The 17,330-nt window shown below is 46.5% G+C and overlaps 1 protein-coding gene across 2 annotated transcripts; it reads right to left on the reverse strand.

Moving 5' to 3' along the window:
• Positions 1–784: 784 nt before the first annotated feature.
• Positions 785–9,668, reverse strand: LOC138675316 (potassium voltage-gated channel subfamily A member 1). Of its 2 annotated transcripts, XM_069763419.1 has the most exons (3): positions 9,316–9,668; positions 3,496–3,601; positions 785–3,198 (listed from the first exon to the last, which is right to left on the reverse strand). In XM_069763419.1, the coding sequence occupies exon 3, from the start codon at positions 2,712–2,714 to the stop codon at positions 1,245–1,247; it is 1,470 nt and encodes a 489-aa protein (XP_069619520.1). In that variant the 5' UTR covers positions 2,715–3,198; positions 3,496–3,601; positions 9,316–9,668; the 3' UTR covers positions 785–1,244. The 2 variants fall into 2 exon arrangements, with proteins under 2 accessions (XP_069619520.1, XP_069619521.1); XM_069763420.1 differs by lacking the exon at positions 3,496–3,601 and having other exon boundaries at positions 9,316–9,649.
• Positions 9,669–17,330: the final 7,662 nt, after the last annotated feature.

Consider the following 17,330-nt stretch of genomic DNA (forward strand, 5'->3'; position numbering starts at 1 on the left):
TAAATCTTTTACATTTTTTTTTCTCTTTTTTTTTTTTTTTCCTTTCTTTTTTGTATTATTTTTCTGAAATTAGGAGTGCACTTTTGGTGAATGCAAATAATAGCCGTCGGAAAAAAAACAAAAAAATAAATAAAATGAATAATAAAAAAAATGAATTATGCTCTTCTTTTACACTTAAAGGCCCGCAGCGGCTTGCGCCGTGGTGCCGTTGCATTTCACACAAACCCCCCCCCCCCAAAAAAAAATATTAAAAATAATAATAAAAAATAATAATTAAAATAAATAAATAAAACTTATCCCCCATATTGGTTTGAGGTAACATTTCAGGCATGCTAGATTACCAAATAAATACATTAGGCATCAAATTTGAAAAAACATGCTAATGAGTTAATACCATTGTGCTGTATTGCAACAAGAATGGGGTGAGAGAAGTAAAAAGGGAGGGCGAGACGGTCAAAGATTGGGGGGTTGCATCCAAGTTTTGTGAACCAAATCGAAATTTAAAATAAAAATAAAAAATATTAATAATAATAATAATAGAGTTGATATCATCTGCATATAAGAAAGAAAACTCTAGCAGCAATTGCAGATGTATGTCTTTTTTTTTCCATTTAAATGACTTAGTATTGTATAAGTCCCTGTCCCTTTAAGATGAAGCAAACGTCATGGATTGATTCCTAAGGTGCTTTATGAATCAGTAGGTCATCGGTAAGTGCATATTATTTCATTGGATAGTAATACACTTCTTCAGATCAAAGTGTTTTTTTTTTTGTTTTGTTTTTTTGCATACTTCGCGGTTAACCCCTTAGATGCACTCCCTCGGATGCTCTACGTCGTCGTCTTTGAAAAAAACAAAAAATCTATTGTAAATCCATGCATATCTCTTGGTTGCCATTTAGATTGACAAGCAAGGAAGGGGTGTGAAAGTGTTAATCGCTCGCTGTCCTGTAGTACCTTTTTTTTTAACCCTTCCACTATCGCAACCAGTTTGGGAGATTTTTTTTTTTTTTACCCATCACCGGTTGGAAGGAAGAAGAAGAAGAACCGAAAAAAAATATCCCATTTAAAAAATAAATGATTAATAGTTATCTTTCACGGATCCTGAAAGCTTCTTGGTTCGCTGAGCACAAATTCGCAATGCAACAATGCATTAACGATGAGAAGGTAAAGCATTCAAAGACTAGTTTTAAAGCATCTACAGAAAGTGGCAGAGCCATTGACATCCTGCAGCTGTGGACCTCGATCTACACGTCTGTCAGTAGCTTGCTTTTGTTAACACAGTTCTGATTGGCTACGGTGCAGTTGCCAGTTCTGAGATTGGCCTCTCTAAAATTATCTATGCTATTATTCAGGTCCTCTTCGATCTCCATGTACTCAGATTTGCTCATAGTCGAAGAGCTGCGTCGACTCAGATCGCTGTCAGAGGCTAAATTGGGGCAACTAACATGAAGTAACTGAGCCTGTTCCTCCCCTTCAGTTTCTCGGTGGTAGAAGTAGTTGAAGTTGGACACGATGACAGGTACAGGCAGGGCAATTGTCAGGACACCAGCAATGGCACACAAGGAGCCCACAATTTTGCCTCCAATTGTCACAGGGTACATGTCACCATAGCCCACAGTGGTCATGGATACCACCGCCCACCAGAAAGCATCAGGGATACTTGTAAAATGAGAGTCATCCTCTTCTGCTTCAGCAAAGTACACTGCGCTGGAGAACAAGATGACCCCAATGAATAGAAAAAAAATTAGCAACCCTAGTTCTCTCATGCTAGCTTTCAAGGTTTGTCCCAAAATTTGGAGGCCCTTAGAATGTCTGGAGAGTTTGAAGATTCTAAAGACTCTTACCAGTCTGATGACCCTCAGGATGGCCAAAGATGTTGCCTGTTCCCCTTTTTGGGGACCATCTTGCTCGGCCATTTCAGTCCCCAAGGTGATAAAGTATGGGATGATGGCCACTATGTCAATAAAGTTCATGATGTTTTTGAAGAACTCCGGTTTGCTGGGACAAGCAAAGAACCTTACCACCAACTCGAAGGAGAACCAGATGATGCAAAGGGTTTCCACCACAAAGAAGGGATCTGTGAAGATGTTGGATTTGAAGAAAACTGTACTGTTGTCCACCCGGCGACTGAAGATCCGGTCTTCCTTCAACTCTGGCAAAGTCTCCAAGCAGAAAATAACAATAGAGATGAGGATGACCATGACTGATATTATGGCAATGATCCGGGCTGGTCCTGAGCTCTCAGGGAACTCAAACAAAAGCCACACCTGACGTTGGAACTCTTTTTCGGGCAAAGGGCGCTCCTCTTCTTTTATAAAGCCCTCATCCTCCCGAAATTTCTCCATCGCTTCTTCTCCGAGTTCATAAAACTTGATCTCTTCGGAAAACATGTCCAGGGGAACGTTGACTGGCCTTCGGAGCCTGCCCCCGGACTGGTAGTAATACAATATGGCATCAAAACTGGGCCTGTTGCGATCAAAAAAGTACTCATTCCTAAGAGGGTCAAAATAACGCATCCTCTTTTTGGGGTTCCCAAGCAAAGTATTGGGAAATTGGGCTAAAGTCTTTAACTGGGTCTCAAAGCGTAACCCAGCCACGTTGATGACCACCCTCTCACAGCACTCATGATCATCATGGTCTGGCTGGTAGCTGTCTTGAGGGTGCCCAGGTAGGGCTGAGGTCTCGTCCATGTTCTCCCCAGCAATCACGGTCATTTTTCTGCAAGGGAGGAGGGGTGGGGGAGGAGGAGCTGCTAGGAATAACCACTTTGATGCTGCAGCACCCTCCTTCTACCCCTTTACTTTCTTCTGTATAGACTGCCAGGTCCCTCAGGGTCTTCGAAGCAAACGAAACAGGGTAGGTGATGCAGATCTTTTGCCACACAGAAGCCAGCACCACCACCCCCAAAAAAAATAATTAAAAAAAATTATGGAAATTTTGCAAAAACAAAAAAACAAAAACAAAAAACAAACCCCACCAAAAATAAGATCTTCAGTGTTTCTTCCGTCTACTGCAGCAGGTCACTTCTCCTATCTGAGTCTACCATTGCTGTAATGCTGTCACAGCTCCCCGAACATGAAACGCTGTAGGGATGGATGCTACGGTCTTTGCCAACTCAGCAGATTTTTCCTCCTGCTTTCCCCTCCTTTTTGTATTCACAGGTAAACCAGAAGATCACGCCAGTGCGGTAGATGAATGCTGCAGGGGGGATGGAATATAAAAAATAAAAAAAAAGGAAAAGAAAGAAAAGAAAAGTACTAAAAAAAGGAGTAAAGACATAGGAAATATTCCAAAAAAAAAAAAGGCAAAGGGGGGGGGAATGTAAGGAAAAAAAACATGCAGAGTGCCTACCGCAGGGGATAAGGGCACATTCCTTCACTAGGCACTAAGTTAAGTTCACAACACAAGCACTAGGCACCAAATCACATTGCTGCAGTGCATGGATTGCAGGGGAAAGGAGGGGGATAATGGAAAAGCCGTTGCTGTTCACCTTACCTTGTGTGGGTGCTGCTGCAGCAGGATGAGAAGTAATAGCAGGCTGGGAATGCGTCAAGCCTTGCAGTATACAGGGAGGCACATGCAAAGGCGAGCTCCTGTGCCCCTTAAATGCACAATAAAGCCCATGTTAGTCCTGCCGAGCCGCCCATTCTGCATTAAAAAGCTGCTGCATAGAGAGTCATCCAACGAAACAAATCATGCTTTAATCCTCACTCCTTGCGTACGGTAGGGATGCACCAGTCCCGGGGATGTGCGGAGCAGCTGCATCATCGGAGCAGCAGCCCTCGCTATAGCGGTAATGAGCCTGGTATGGCCAAGTCGGAATACATTAAGGGGGAATAGCAAACTCTAACCATTTATTGACGTTGCAGTATCAGCAGAAACATGAGAGCTGTTTGGTGCAGGCAGGAACAGATCCTCCCTGGGTATCACAAGTCCAGCCATACTACAATCCTATAGGCTTTTACTGCTAAGAGACAGGGAAAAACAAGGCAGTGTTTTTTTTTTTTTTCCAAGGGGATTCACATTGAGACGCAATGCAGGCAGCATGCAATGCAAGCAACAGAACCCCCTCCCCTTCCATCTACTCCATGTGGGCATCCAGCAAATGATCTATTAGCCATGATCACCCCCCCCACCCCAACCAACAATGTGAACATGATGTGGGAGGAGAGAAACGGCTTCACGTGTGGAAGCACAACCAGCAAATAGTCCACGAGAGGCGGCAGTGCCAGGTGCCAGCTGTCCTCACCACTTACACGCAAGTGCCAATCCATCACCGGGTGGCTTTACCGGTGCCAACTTATCTATGCCCTGCACACATGGTTGCCAAAACATAACTGCCCCCTCTTAGGATCAAGATGAATACCTCTGCTGCTTGCAACAAACTGGGATGTCAACTGGAAAGGCTATATCACCCTAATTGCTCTCATCTGCAATGGTGGTGAGACCTTCCCAGGGGATGGTCCTCCTGCACCACAATTAATAAGAGGAATAATCTGGGCAGCTCTATGCCAATTACCCAGTGCCCTTACTTCACTAGGCGAGTGGTTCCCAATCCTGTAGCAATGATGACGGCAGCCCATTTGCTATCAACACATCCATCTACTCCACCAATACCAATCCCAAGCTTGCCATAAAGTGAACTGAGTACTCAATGCCAATGATATATACATAACTAATAGGGCAAGTAGCTCTTCACTCTGCTAGTCACGCAAAATGTTCCCATACTCTACTAGTCACCCAGTCCTCCCCTTTACCCCACCAGTCACTCACAACCACCTTTACTCCACCAGTCACCTAGTGCCGCCTATTTACTCCACCAGTCACTTAGTGCCGCCAATTTACTCCATCAGTCACATAGTGCCAACCATTTACTCCATCAGTCACCTAGTGCCAACCATTTCCTCCACCAGTCACCTAGTGCCGTCCATTTACTCTACATGTGAGCTGGGTGCCCCTCCTTTACTCCACTAGTCACCTAGTGCTGCCGATTTTCTCCACCAGTAACCTAGTGCCACCCCTTTACTCTACCTGTGAGCCAGGCGCCCCCCTTTACCAGTCACCCAGTGTTCTTTATATTACCATTCGCCCAGTGCCCGCCTTTACTCAATGATTAGGCCGATGCCCCCTCTACTTATCCAGTCGACCAGGGGTCATCTTTAGTTTACCAGTCACCCAGGGCCGCCCATTTACTCCAACAGTCACCTAGTGTCGCTCATTTACTCTCCCAGTCACCCATTATTTTTATTTTACCAGTCGTCCAGTGCCCATCTTTACTCAATTATTAGGCCGATGCCCCCTCTACTTATCCAGTTGCCCAGGGATCCTCTTTAGTTTACCAGTCACCCAGTGCTTCTCATTATGCTGCAAGTCACCAATAGATCTCCTTTTTTTTAGTCAGCCAGTGCTCCCCTTTACTGCACCAGTCATCCAGTGTCCCTCTCTGCTCTACCAGTTGCCAATTGCCCCATTTTCTCTACCAGTCACCCGGTGGTCCACTTTACTCCACAAGTCAACCTGAGCTCCCCTTTACTCCAGTCAACAAGTACTCCCTTTCACTCCACCAGTCACCAAGTGCCCCCATTACTCTACTTGTGGGCATGTGCCCCCATTTATTAAACAAATCATCAAGTGGTCTTGTTTATTTTACGAGTCACCCAGTGCACCCGTTCCCCTTTACTCCAGTCACCCAGTGCTCCTCATTACTCTATCAGTGAACAAGTGCTTTCCTTTTCTCATTACTCCACTAGTCACCCAATGCATTACATTACATCACCAATAACTCAGAACTTCTTATTACTTCACCAGTCACCCAGTGCTTCCTATAATTCTACCAGTCACCCAGCGCATCCCTATACTCCACCAATCACTCAGAGCTTCTCATTATTTCACCAGTCACTCAAAGCTTCCAATTACTCCACCAGTCAACCATTGCTCCCCCTTTACTGCCACCAGTCACTCAGTGCTTCCCATTACTTCACCAGCCTCCCAGGGTTTCCCATTACTCCACTAGTCACTCAGAGCTTCCCAGTAGTTCACCAGTTACCCAGTGCATAGCTTTACTCCACCAGCCACGCAGTGCTTTCTATTACTCCACCAGTCGCCCAGTGCTTCCCATTACTCCACCAATCACCAAGTGCTTCTCATTACTCCACCAATCACCAAGTGCTTCTCATTACTCCACCAATCACCAAGTGCTTCCCATTACTCCACCAATCACCAAGTGCTTCCCATTACTCCACCAATCACCCAGTGCTTTCTATTACTCCAATCACCCAGTTTTTCCCATTACTTCAGTCACCCAGTGCTTCATATTACATTACCAGTCACCCAATGCTTCTCAAGACTCCACTAACTACCCAGTGCTTCCCATTACTTCACCAGTCACCCAATACTTCCCATTACTCCACCAATTACCCAATTTTCCCATGACTCCACGAATTACTCAATGCTTCCTATGACTCCACTAGTCACCCAAAGCTTCCCACTTCTCCACTCACCCAATGCTTCACATTACTCCACCAATCATCCAATGCTTTCGATTACTCCATCAATCACCCAATGCTTCCCATTACTGCACCAGTCACCCAATGCTTCCCATTACTGCACCAGTCAGCCAATGCTTCCCATTATTGCACCAGTCACCCAATGCTTCCCATTTCTCCACCAATCACCCAATGCTTCCCATTTATCCGCCAATCACCCAAAGCTTCCAATTACTCCACCAATCATCCAATGCTTCCCATTACTCCACCAATCACCCAACGCTTCCATTACTCCACCAATTACCCAATGCTTCCCATTACTCCACGAATTATTCAATGCTTCCCATGACTCTACTAATCACCCAGTGCTTCCCACTACTCCAGTCAACCAATGCTTCACATTACTCCACCAATCACCCAATGCTTCCCATTACTCCACCAATTACCCAATGCTTCCCATTACTCCACGAATTATTCAATGCTTCCCATGACTCTACTAATCACCCAGTGCTTCCCACTACTCCAGTCAACCAATGCTTCACATTACTCCACCAATAACCCAATGCTTCCAATTACTCCATCAATCACCCAGTGCTTCCCATTTCTCCACCAATCACCCAATGCTTCCCATTACTGCACCAGTCACCCAATGCTTCCCATTTCTCCACCAATCACCCAATGCTTCCCATTTCTCCACCAATCACCCAATGCTTCCCATTTCTCCGCCAATCACCCAAAGCTTCCAATTACTCCACCAATCACCCAATGCTTCCCATTACTCCACCAATCACCCAACGCTTCCTATTACTCCACCAATCACCCAATGCTTCCCATTACTCCACCAATCACCCAATGCTTCCCATTACTCCACAAATTATTCAATGCTTCCCATGACTCTACTAATCACCCAGTGCTTCCCACTACTCCAGTCAACCAATGCTTCACATTACTCCACCAATAACCCAATGCTTCCAATTACTCCATCAATCACCCAGTGCTTCCCATTACTGCACCAGTCACCCAATGCTTCCCATTTCTCCACCAATCACCCAATGCTTCCCATTTCTCCATCAATCACCCAATGCTTCCCATTTCTCCGCCAATCACCCAAAGCTTCCAATTACTCCACGAATTATTCAATGCTTCCCATGACTCCACTAATCACCCAGTGCTTCCCACTACTCCACTCACCCAATGCTTCCCATTACTCCACCAATCACCCAATGCTTCTAATTTCTCCACCAATCACCCAGTGCTTCCCATTACTCCACCAATCAGCCAATGCTTGTAATTTCTCCACCAATCACCCAGGGCTTCCCATTACTCCACCAGTCACCCAATACTTCCCATTACTCCACCAATCACCCAGTGCTTCCCATTACTCCATCAATCACCCAATGCTTCCCATTACTCCATCAGTCACCCAATGCTTCCCATTACTCCATCAGTCACCCACTGTTTCCCATTGCTGCACCAGTCGCCCAATGAGTCTCATTACTCCACCAGTCACCCACTGCTTCCCATTACTGCACCAATCGCCCAATGAGTCCCATTACTCCACCAGTCACCCAGTGCTTCACATTACTGCACCAGTCACCCAATCAGTCCCATTACTCCACCAGTCACCCACTGCTTCCCATTACTGCACCAATCGCCCAATGAGTCCCATTACTGCACCAGTCACCCAGTGCTTCACATTACTGCACCGGTCACCCAATCAGTCCCATTACTCCACCAGTCACCCAGTGCTTCACATTACTGCACCAGTCACCCAGTTCTTCCCATTACTGCACCAGTCGCCCAATGAGTCCCATTACTCCACCAGTCACCCAGTTCTTCCCATTACTGCACCAGTCGCCCAATGAGTCCCATTACTCCACCAGTCACCCAGTTCTTCCCATTACTGCACCAGTCGCCCAATGAGTCCCATTACTCCACCAGTCACCCAGTGCTTCACATTACTGCACCAGTCGCCCAATGAGTCCCATCACTCCACCAGTCACCCAGTTCTTCCCATTACTGCGCCAGTCGCCCAATGAGTCCCATTACTTCACCAGTCACCCAGTGCTTCACATTACTGCACCAGTCACCCAGTTCTTCCCATTACTGCACCAGTCACCCAATCAGTCCCATTACTCCACCAGTCACCCAGTGCTTCACATTACTGTACCAGTCGCCCAACGAGTCCCATTACTCCACCAGTCACCCAGTGCTTCACATTACTGCACCAGTCGCCCAATGAGTCCCATTACTCCACCAGTCACCCCCTGCTTCACATTACTGCACCAGTCGCCCAATGCTTCCCATTACTCCACCAGTCACCCAGTGCTTCACATTACTGCACCAGTCGCCCAATGAGTCCCATTACTCCACCAGTCACCCAATGCTTCCCATTACTCCACCAGTCACCCAGTGCTTCCCATTACTGCACCAGTCGCCCAACGAGTCCCATCACTCCACCAGTCACCCAGTGCATCCCTTGACACAACCAGTCATCCAAACACAACTCTAATAACCACAGCAACCCCACAACTCAATATAATCAGTTACAATTATTCCCAAACTGAGTGTATAGATCACCCCCACATCTGCTGCCAGAGCACCCCCTCATCCAATCTGCACTAAAACCAGTCATTCCCAGGCTCAGTCATCAATGATCAGCAGCCCCTTTTACTTGCAGGCAGTGGCCCCCTCTATTCCACCAATGATACAATGTATTTCTGCCTGCAATACAGACAAGCACATCCCTGTCCTCCCCCAGTCCTCTATGTGCTGCTGCAGTCATGACAGCTCCTGCTTTCCCGACAATTGATTTTAGGTTGGTACATACCATGGTCCATGATCCTGACAGGTCACTGGAGGCAGCAGGCATTACATGGTGGGCTCCTGGCTGTCAGGTGCAGAGCTGGGATTCCTTCCTTCCTTCCACTGTAGCCAGATGCCAGCACACTGACTGCTGCTGTGCCTCTCTCATTCCCCCTTCCAGTTTGCTCTGCAGCACTTTCCACAAGCTGCATACTATTCTCTAGCTGGATTCCCAGCTGTGGGTATAAAATGCTAATGACCAGGCTGTGAAGGCTGCACACAGTGTGGGATCCTGTGCAGAGCAGTCATGGCTGCAGCCTGTGCACGGTGTAAGGCACTGTCATGGCTCTGCCTGGGCTGCCCATCACCAGGCTCTGCAGAACTCAATGCTGGCAGCAGCTTCTCCACTCCAGCTCTGTCTCATGTCACTGGTCTACTCCTCACAGGCTCAGTTTTGCAGCCCAAGCTGCTGCAGAAGCCCTTTAGAAATCATTCAGCCTTATTAGCAAAAAAAAATTGCATAACTAGGAGGATTGCAAATTAGGAGACATAATACAAGAGAGGGCAATGCCTGTTTTGGGGGCTTGGGATAGACATTAGGAAACAATGCGGGTTCTAGAAACTGCGCCACTAATTTGGAGATAGCTGGAGACCTGTTTATCCAACCAATCAAGGAGTCAGAATCAGAAAAAAGTATTGGTAGCGTGTTTCGAAGTATTCCAACTTCTTCAGGAGGTCCACAGAGCTTTGTGGTTCCCCTGAAGAAGCTGGAATACGTCGAAACGCGCTAGCAATGCTTTTGCCTGATCCAACTGCACAGGTCATCCGCTATCTCTAAATTATCCACTGTACGACGTTGGACACAACAACCAGTGGAGCTGGATTGAAAATTAGGAGACTAATACTACAGGAGGGGGCAATGTCTGTTTTAGGGGATTGGGATGGACATTAGGAAAGAATGTTTGCTTTTGGGTTCTAGAAACTGTGCAACTTTGGTGGAAATTTGGAGATACCTGGTGAACTGGGTATCCAACCAATTTATGGAGTCAGAATCTGAAAAAAAGTATTGGTAGCGTGTTTCGAAGTATTCCAACTTCTTCAGGAGGTCCACAGAGCTTTGTGGTGCCCCTGAAGAAGCTGGAATACTTCGAAACACAACAGCAATACTTTTGCCTGATCCAACTGCACAGGTCATCCGCTATCTCTAAATTATCCACAGTACCACGTTGGACACATCAACCAGTGGAGCTGGATTGCAAATTAGGAGACTAATAATACAGGAGGGGATCTATGCCTGTTTTAGGAGATTGGGATGAACATTAGGAAAGAATGTTTGCTTTCAGGTTCTAGAACCTGCGCCACTTTTTCAGGAAATTTGGAGATAGCTGGTGACGTGGGTATCCAACCGATCAAGGAGTCAGAATCAGGAAAAAGTATTGGCAAGGCAGTTTATTATCTATGTGTTTCGAGGTATTCTAACTTCTTCAGGAGGTCCATAGAGCTTTGTGGCTCCCCTGAAGAAGCTGGAATGCTTCGAAACGCGCTAGCGAAACTTTTGCCTGATCCAACTGCACAAGTCATCCGCTATCTCTAAATCATCCGCATTACCACATTGGATACATCAACCACTGGAGCTGCAGCAGCTGGAACCCTGTTTCATATTATTTAAGTGCTGTGTATCACACAACCCCACCAGGTGAGCAAAACCCCCTCTTATCGCTACCTTAATCTGGATAACACCCTATTGCGCTTTCTTTGTTCCTTTAGCCAGATCCGTCTACTTTTGTGCTGGGAACTTTGGTGTTGCAGCTCAGCCATATGTAAGCAAAAGAGTCTGTGATGCAAAACCAGGCACAACCTATGGACAGAAGTGGCGCTGGTATGGGGAACAAAAATGCTTTTTATAGGGTTATCATCAGTTTTTTTTTTGAGGTTTTGCGTTCTTGTTTGCAGTTCCAGTATATATAGTGAAAAAAGAAAACATTAGCGTCGGTAGTACGGCCTTGGTGGCCACTACAAGAGCGAGGCAGCGCTTCTATGTAGATCAAAAGGTCCTTTATTCGCCCACGCACGCTACGTTTCAGCTTTCGCACTTGAGTCTTTTTTTTCGGGGGCTTGAAAGAGGCTCCAGTGAGAAAGCTGAAATATCACGTGTATGAGTGAATAAAGGATCCAATTCACTTTTTCATCTACGTGGACGTTTCGCCTCTTACACACACTATATAGACAAAAGTATATGCCCCCTCTACATTACCCCTCTCATCCTACATCCGTAGACGTAATATGGAGTCAGCTCCTCTGCAGATATAACAGTTTCCGTTCTTCTGGGAAGACTGTTTAGAAGATTTTGGAGGAGTCTGTGGGAATTTTTGCCCCTTCATCCAGAAGAACATTTATGAGGTCGGACCCTGAGGTTGGGGAGAAGCCGGGATCACAATCTCCATTATAGGTGTTGGTTGGGCTTGAGGTCCAGGCTCTGTGCGGCCGGTCATGTTCTTCACACCAAGCTCCTCCAACCATGTCTGTATGGAAATTGTCATGGTGAACAGAAAAGGATCTTCCCCAAACTATTCCCACAAAGCTGGAGGCTACAATTGTCCACAATGTCTTGTGTTGAAGCTGTAACATTTTCCCATCACCGGGTCTAAGGGGCTCCTGGCATTCACCAAATGTTCTCCTGGAATCATTAAACCCAGACTTGTCCATCAGAAGCCAGATAGAGAAGTGTGACCCGTCACTGCACAGAACACGTTTCCTCCAAAGTCCAGCTTTACACCACACCATCTGACGCCTGTCATTGTGCTTGGTGATGTAAGGCTGCATGCATCTGCTCAGCCATGAAGCTCCCGGCGGAGGCGCAGTGTTTGTGCTGATGCTTAATACCCGAGGAGGTCAGTACTGGGTGACTTTTCTGCCCTGTGCTCCTCAGTACTCGGCCTCCCACTTCGTGGCTGAGTTTCTGCAGTTCCTCCTATTTCACAATCATGAGGAAGATTCAGGAAGGTAGAAATGTCTTGAACGGACTTGTTACCCCGGTGGCTCCTTTTACCCCTGGTATCAGTGAGCTCTGCACCTCCACTCGTTCAGTCACACATTAGTAAAGGACAACAGTGTGGAGAGGGACCAAATGTTATAAACTGGGGGACAAGGGACAGATGTTATATATCGGGGGGGGGGGCGAGGGGGCAGATATTATACACTGAGGGCAAGGGACCAGATATTACAGTGGGGGAAAAAAAGTATTTAGTCAGCCACCAATTGTGCAAGTTCTCCCACTTAAAAAGATGAGGTAGACCTCAACTATGAGAGTCAAAATGAGAAAACAAATCCAGAAAATCACCTTGTCAAGATTTATTTTGCAAATTATGGTGGTAAATAAGTATTTGGTCATTAACAAAAGTTCATCTGAATATTTTGTTCTATATCCTTTGTTGGGAATGGCAGAGGTCAAACGTTTTCTGTAAGTCTTCACAAGGTTGGCACACACTGTTGGTGGTATGTCGGCCCATTCCTCCATGCCGATCTCCTCTAGAGCAGTGATGTTTTGGGTCTGTCACTGGGCAACACAGACTTTCAACTCCCTCCAAAGGTTTTCTATAGGGTTGAGATCTGGAGACTGGCTAGGCCACTCCAGGACCTTCTTATGCTTCTTACGAAGCCACTCCTTCGTTGACCTGGCGGTGTGCTTGGGATCATTATCATGCTGAAAGACCTATCCACGTTTCATTGTCAATGCCCTTGCTGATGGAAGGAAGTTTGCACTCAAAATCTCACGATACATGGCCCCATTCATTCTTTCATGTACACGGATCAGTCGTCCTGGTCCTTTTGCAGAGAAACATCCCCAAAGCATAATGCTGCCACCCCCATGCTTCACACTAGGTATGGTGTTTTTTGGATGCAACTCAGCATTCTGTCTCCTCAAAACACAACGAGTTTTGTTTCTACCAAACCGTTCTACTTTGTTTTCATCAGACCATAGGACATTCTCCCAATACTCTTCTGGATAATCCAAATGCTCTCTAGCATACTTCAGACGGGCCTGGACATGTACTGGCTGAAGCAGGGGACACGTCTGGCACTGCAGGATCTCAGTCTCTGGTGGTGTAGTGTGTTGCTGATGGTAGCCTTTATAATGGTGGTCCCAGCTCTATGCAGGTCATTCACTAGGTCCCCCCGTGTTGTTCTGGAATTTTTGCTCACCGCTCATCTTGTGTTCATTTTGACCCCACGGGGTGAAATCTTGCGTGGAGCCCCAGATCGAGAGAGATTATCAGTGGTCTTGTATGTCTTCCATTTTCTTATTATTGCTCCCACTGTTGATTTCTTCACTCCAAGCTGTTCGCCTATTGCAGATTCAGTCTTCCCAGCCTGGTGCAGGGCTACAACTTTGTTTCTGGTGTCCTTCGACAGCTCTTTGGTCTCCACCATAGTGGAGCTTGGAGTCAGACTGTTTGAGGTTGTGGACAGGTGTCTTTTATACTGATAACAAGTTCAGACAGGTGCCATTACTACAGGTAATGAGTGGAGGACAAAGGAGCCTCTCAAAGAAGAAGTTACAGGTCTGTGAGAGCCAGAAAACTTGCATGTTTTTAGGTGATCAAATACTTATTTTCCACCATAATTTGCAAAATAAATCTTGCCAAATCAGACAAAGTGATTTTCTGGATTTGTTTTCTCATTTTGACTCATAGTTGTGGTCTACCTATGATGTCAATTACAGGCCTCTCATCTTTTTAAGTGGAAGAACTTGCACAATTGGCTGACTAAATACTTTTTTTCCCCACTGTATATAAGAGGGGCCAGATATTATATACTGGGAGCGAGGGGACAGATATTATACACTGGGGAAAGGGACCAAATGTTATATAGGGGAGGTGAAGGGACAGATATTATACATTGGGGTAAAGGACCAGATGTTATATACCGGGGTGAGGGGCCAGATATTATACACTGGGGGCAAGGGACCAGATGTTATTTACCGGGGGCAAGGGGCCAGATATTATACACTGGGGGCAAGGGGCCAGATGTTATATACCAGGATGAGGGGACAGATATTATACACTGGGGGCGAAGGACCAGATGTTATATACTGGGATCGAGGGGACAGATATTATACACGGGGGGCAAGGGACCAGATATTATATACCGGGAATGAGGGGCGAGATATTATACACTGGGGGGGCAAGGGACCAGATGTTATACATTGGGATTGAGGGGTCAGATATTATACACTGGGGCAAGGGACCAGATGTTACATAGTGGGGGCGAAGGGACAGATATTATACACTGGGGGCAAAGGAATAGATGTTATATACAAGCGTGAGGGGACAGATATTATACACTGGGGGCGAGGGACCAGATGTTATATACCGAGGATGAGGGGACAGATATTATACATTGGGGCAAGGGACCAGATGTTATACACATGTGTTGAGGGGACAGATATTATACACTGGGGGCAAGGGACCAGATGTTATGTACCAGGGGTGAGGGGCCAGATATTATACACTGGAGGCAAGGGACCAGATGTTATTTACCGGGGTGAGGGATAGATATTATACACTGGGGGCAAGAGACCAGATGTTATTTATCGGGGGTGAGGGGAAAGATATTATACACTGGGGCGAGGGACCAGATGTTATATACTGGGAGCGAGGGGACAGATATTATACACGGGGGGCAAGGGACCAGATATTATTTACCGGGGTGAAGGGCCAGATATTATACACTGGAGGCAAGGGACCAGATGTTATTTACCGGGGTGAGGGGATAGATATTCACTGGGGGCGAGGGACCAGATTTTATATACTTGGAGCGAGGGGACAGATATTTTACACTGGGTCAAGGGACCAGATGTTATATACCGGGGGTGAGGGGCGAGATATTATACACTGGGGGCAAGGGACCAGATGTTATACATCGGGATTAAGGGGCCAGATATTATACACTGGGGCAAGGGACGAGATGTTATATAGTGGGGGCAAGGGGACAGATATTATACCCTGGAAGCAAAGGAGTAGATGTTATATACCAGGGATGAGGGGACAGATGTTATATACCAGGTGCTGTATGACAAACACTAATGTCAGATATTACCATGCCAATAAGGGTTGTCATAGGCGCATAATGACCCATAGTCTGTGAATATTATATTGAAGTCTAGGACACGCCGTACGCTTCTTTTGCGTTCACAAAACCCATTAAGCTGAGCGCCATTTCAAACATTCAGGAAAAAAATTTGCTTCTGTGTAGACTCCCTGAGCGCTACCCTTAAAGGGTGATATCATCTAGCCATAAAAATAAATAAAATGAAAAATAAGATTACAATTTTATAAAATAAAAATAGAAGTCATGCTCAGCTGACTGATTCCAAAGCTTCCCAGGTCCCCGCTATAGCCAACCAGTAATTGACTGCAGCGCTCAAGTTAGTAGACGGCACATAATCAACTGCGGTAATTTGCAGCAATGGACGGGGACTGAGAAGTATCAGAACAAGAGTAGCATTCATAGAATGCTTTTCTCTGTTTTTAGGTCAACCCCTCTCAGTCGCCACCCTTGAAATGATCTGCACAGTCACAGAGTGGGGAACTGCTGTGCAGCTTAACAGTTATAGATGCACAGTTCTCTCTCTCCTCTCCAGCTGTACAGTTCTCTCTCCCCTCCAGCTGCACAGTTCTCTCTCTCCCCTCCATTTGTACAGTTCTCTCTCTCCCCTCCAGTTGTATAGATTTCTCTCTCCCCTCCAGTTCTACAGTTCTCTCTCTCCCATACAGTTACACGGTTCTCTCTTCTCTCCAGCTGCACAGTTCTCTCTCTCCTCTCCAGCTGCTCAGTTCACTCTCTCCCCTCCAGTTGTACAGTTCTTTATCTCCCCTAGAGCTGCACAGTTCTCTTTTCTCTGGCTGCACAGTTCTCACTCTCCCCTCAAGCTGCACAGTTTTCTCTCTCCTCTCCAGCTGCACAATTCTCTCTCTCCCCTCCAGCTGCACAGTTCTCTCTCCCCTCCAGTTGTACAGTTATCTCTCCCCTCCAGTTGTACAGTTCTCTCTCTCCCCTCCAGTTGTACAGTTCTCTCTCCGCTACAGTTGCACAGTTCTCTCTAGCTGCTCAGTTCTCTCTCTCCTCTCCAGTTGCACAATTCTCTCTCTCCTCTCCAGTTGTACAGTTCTCTATCTCACCTACAGTTGCACAGTTATCTTTTCTCTTCACCTGCACAGTTCTCTCTCTCCCCTCCAGTTGTACAGTTCTCTGTCTCCGCTCCAGTTGTACAGTTCTTTCTCTCCCATACAGTTGCACAGTTATCTCTTCTCTCCAGCTGCACAGTTCCCTCTCCAGGTGCTCAGTTCTCTCTTCCCTCTCCAGGTGCTCAGTTCTCTCTCTCCTCTCCAGATGCTCAGTTCTCTCGCTCTCCTCCAGCTGCACAGTTCTCGCTCTCATCTCCAGCTGCTCAGTTCTCTCTCTCCCCTCCAGTTGTACAATTCTCTCTCTCCCCTCCAGTTGTACAGTTCTCTCTCTCCCCTCCAGTTGTACAGTTCTCTCTCCCCTACAGTTGCACAGTTCTCTCTTCTCTCCAGCTGCGCAGTTCTCTCTCCCCTCCCCAGCTGCTCAGTTCTCTCTCTCCTCTCCAGCTGCACAGTTCTCTCTCTCCTCTCCAGCAGCACAGTTCTCTCGCTCTCCTCCAACTGCACAGTTCTCGCTCTCCTCTCCAGCTGCTCAGTTCTCTCTCTCCCCTCCAGTTGTACAGTACTTTATCTCCTCTATAGCTGCACAGTTCTCTCTTCTCTCCAGCTGCACAGTTCTCTTTCTCCTCTCCAGCTATACAGTTCTCTCAGAGGGGCCACATGACTGTAACTGAAGGCTCTGAAGTGACCATGCCTAAGTTGGCCATGAAGACCACAAAGGGGATGTCCAGTGCTAGAAGAAAGTATCAGTCACTCATTTTGACTGCAGACTGCTGAATCATGACAGCATGAGATGAGCACACTGTCATTATTCACCTATATTTATATTGACAGCAATCCCTCACTTTTGTCAGCC

This window comes from Ranitomeya imitator, chromosome 4, assembly GCF_032444005.1.
Source record: "Ranitomeya imitator isolate aRanImi1 chromosome 4, aRanImi1.pri, whole genome shotgun sequence".
NCBI classification, from domain to species: Eukaryota; Metazoa; Chordata; class Amphibia; order Anura; family Dendrobatidae; genus Ranitomeya; species Ranitomeya imitator.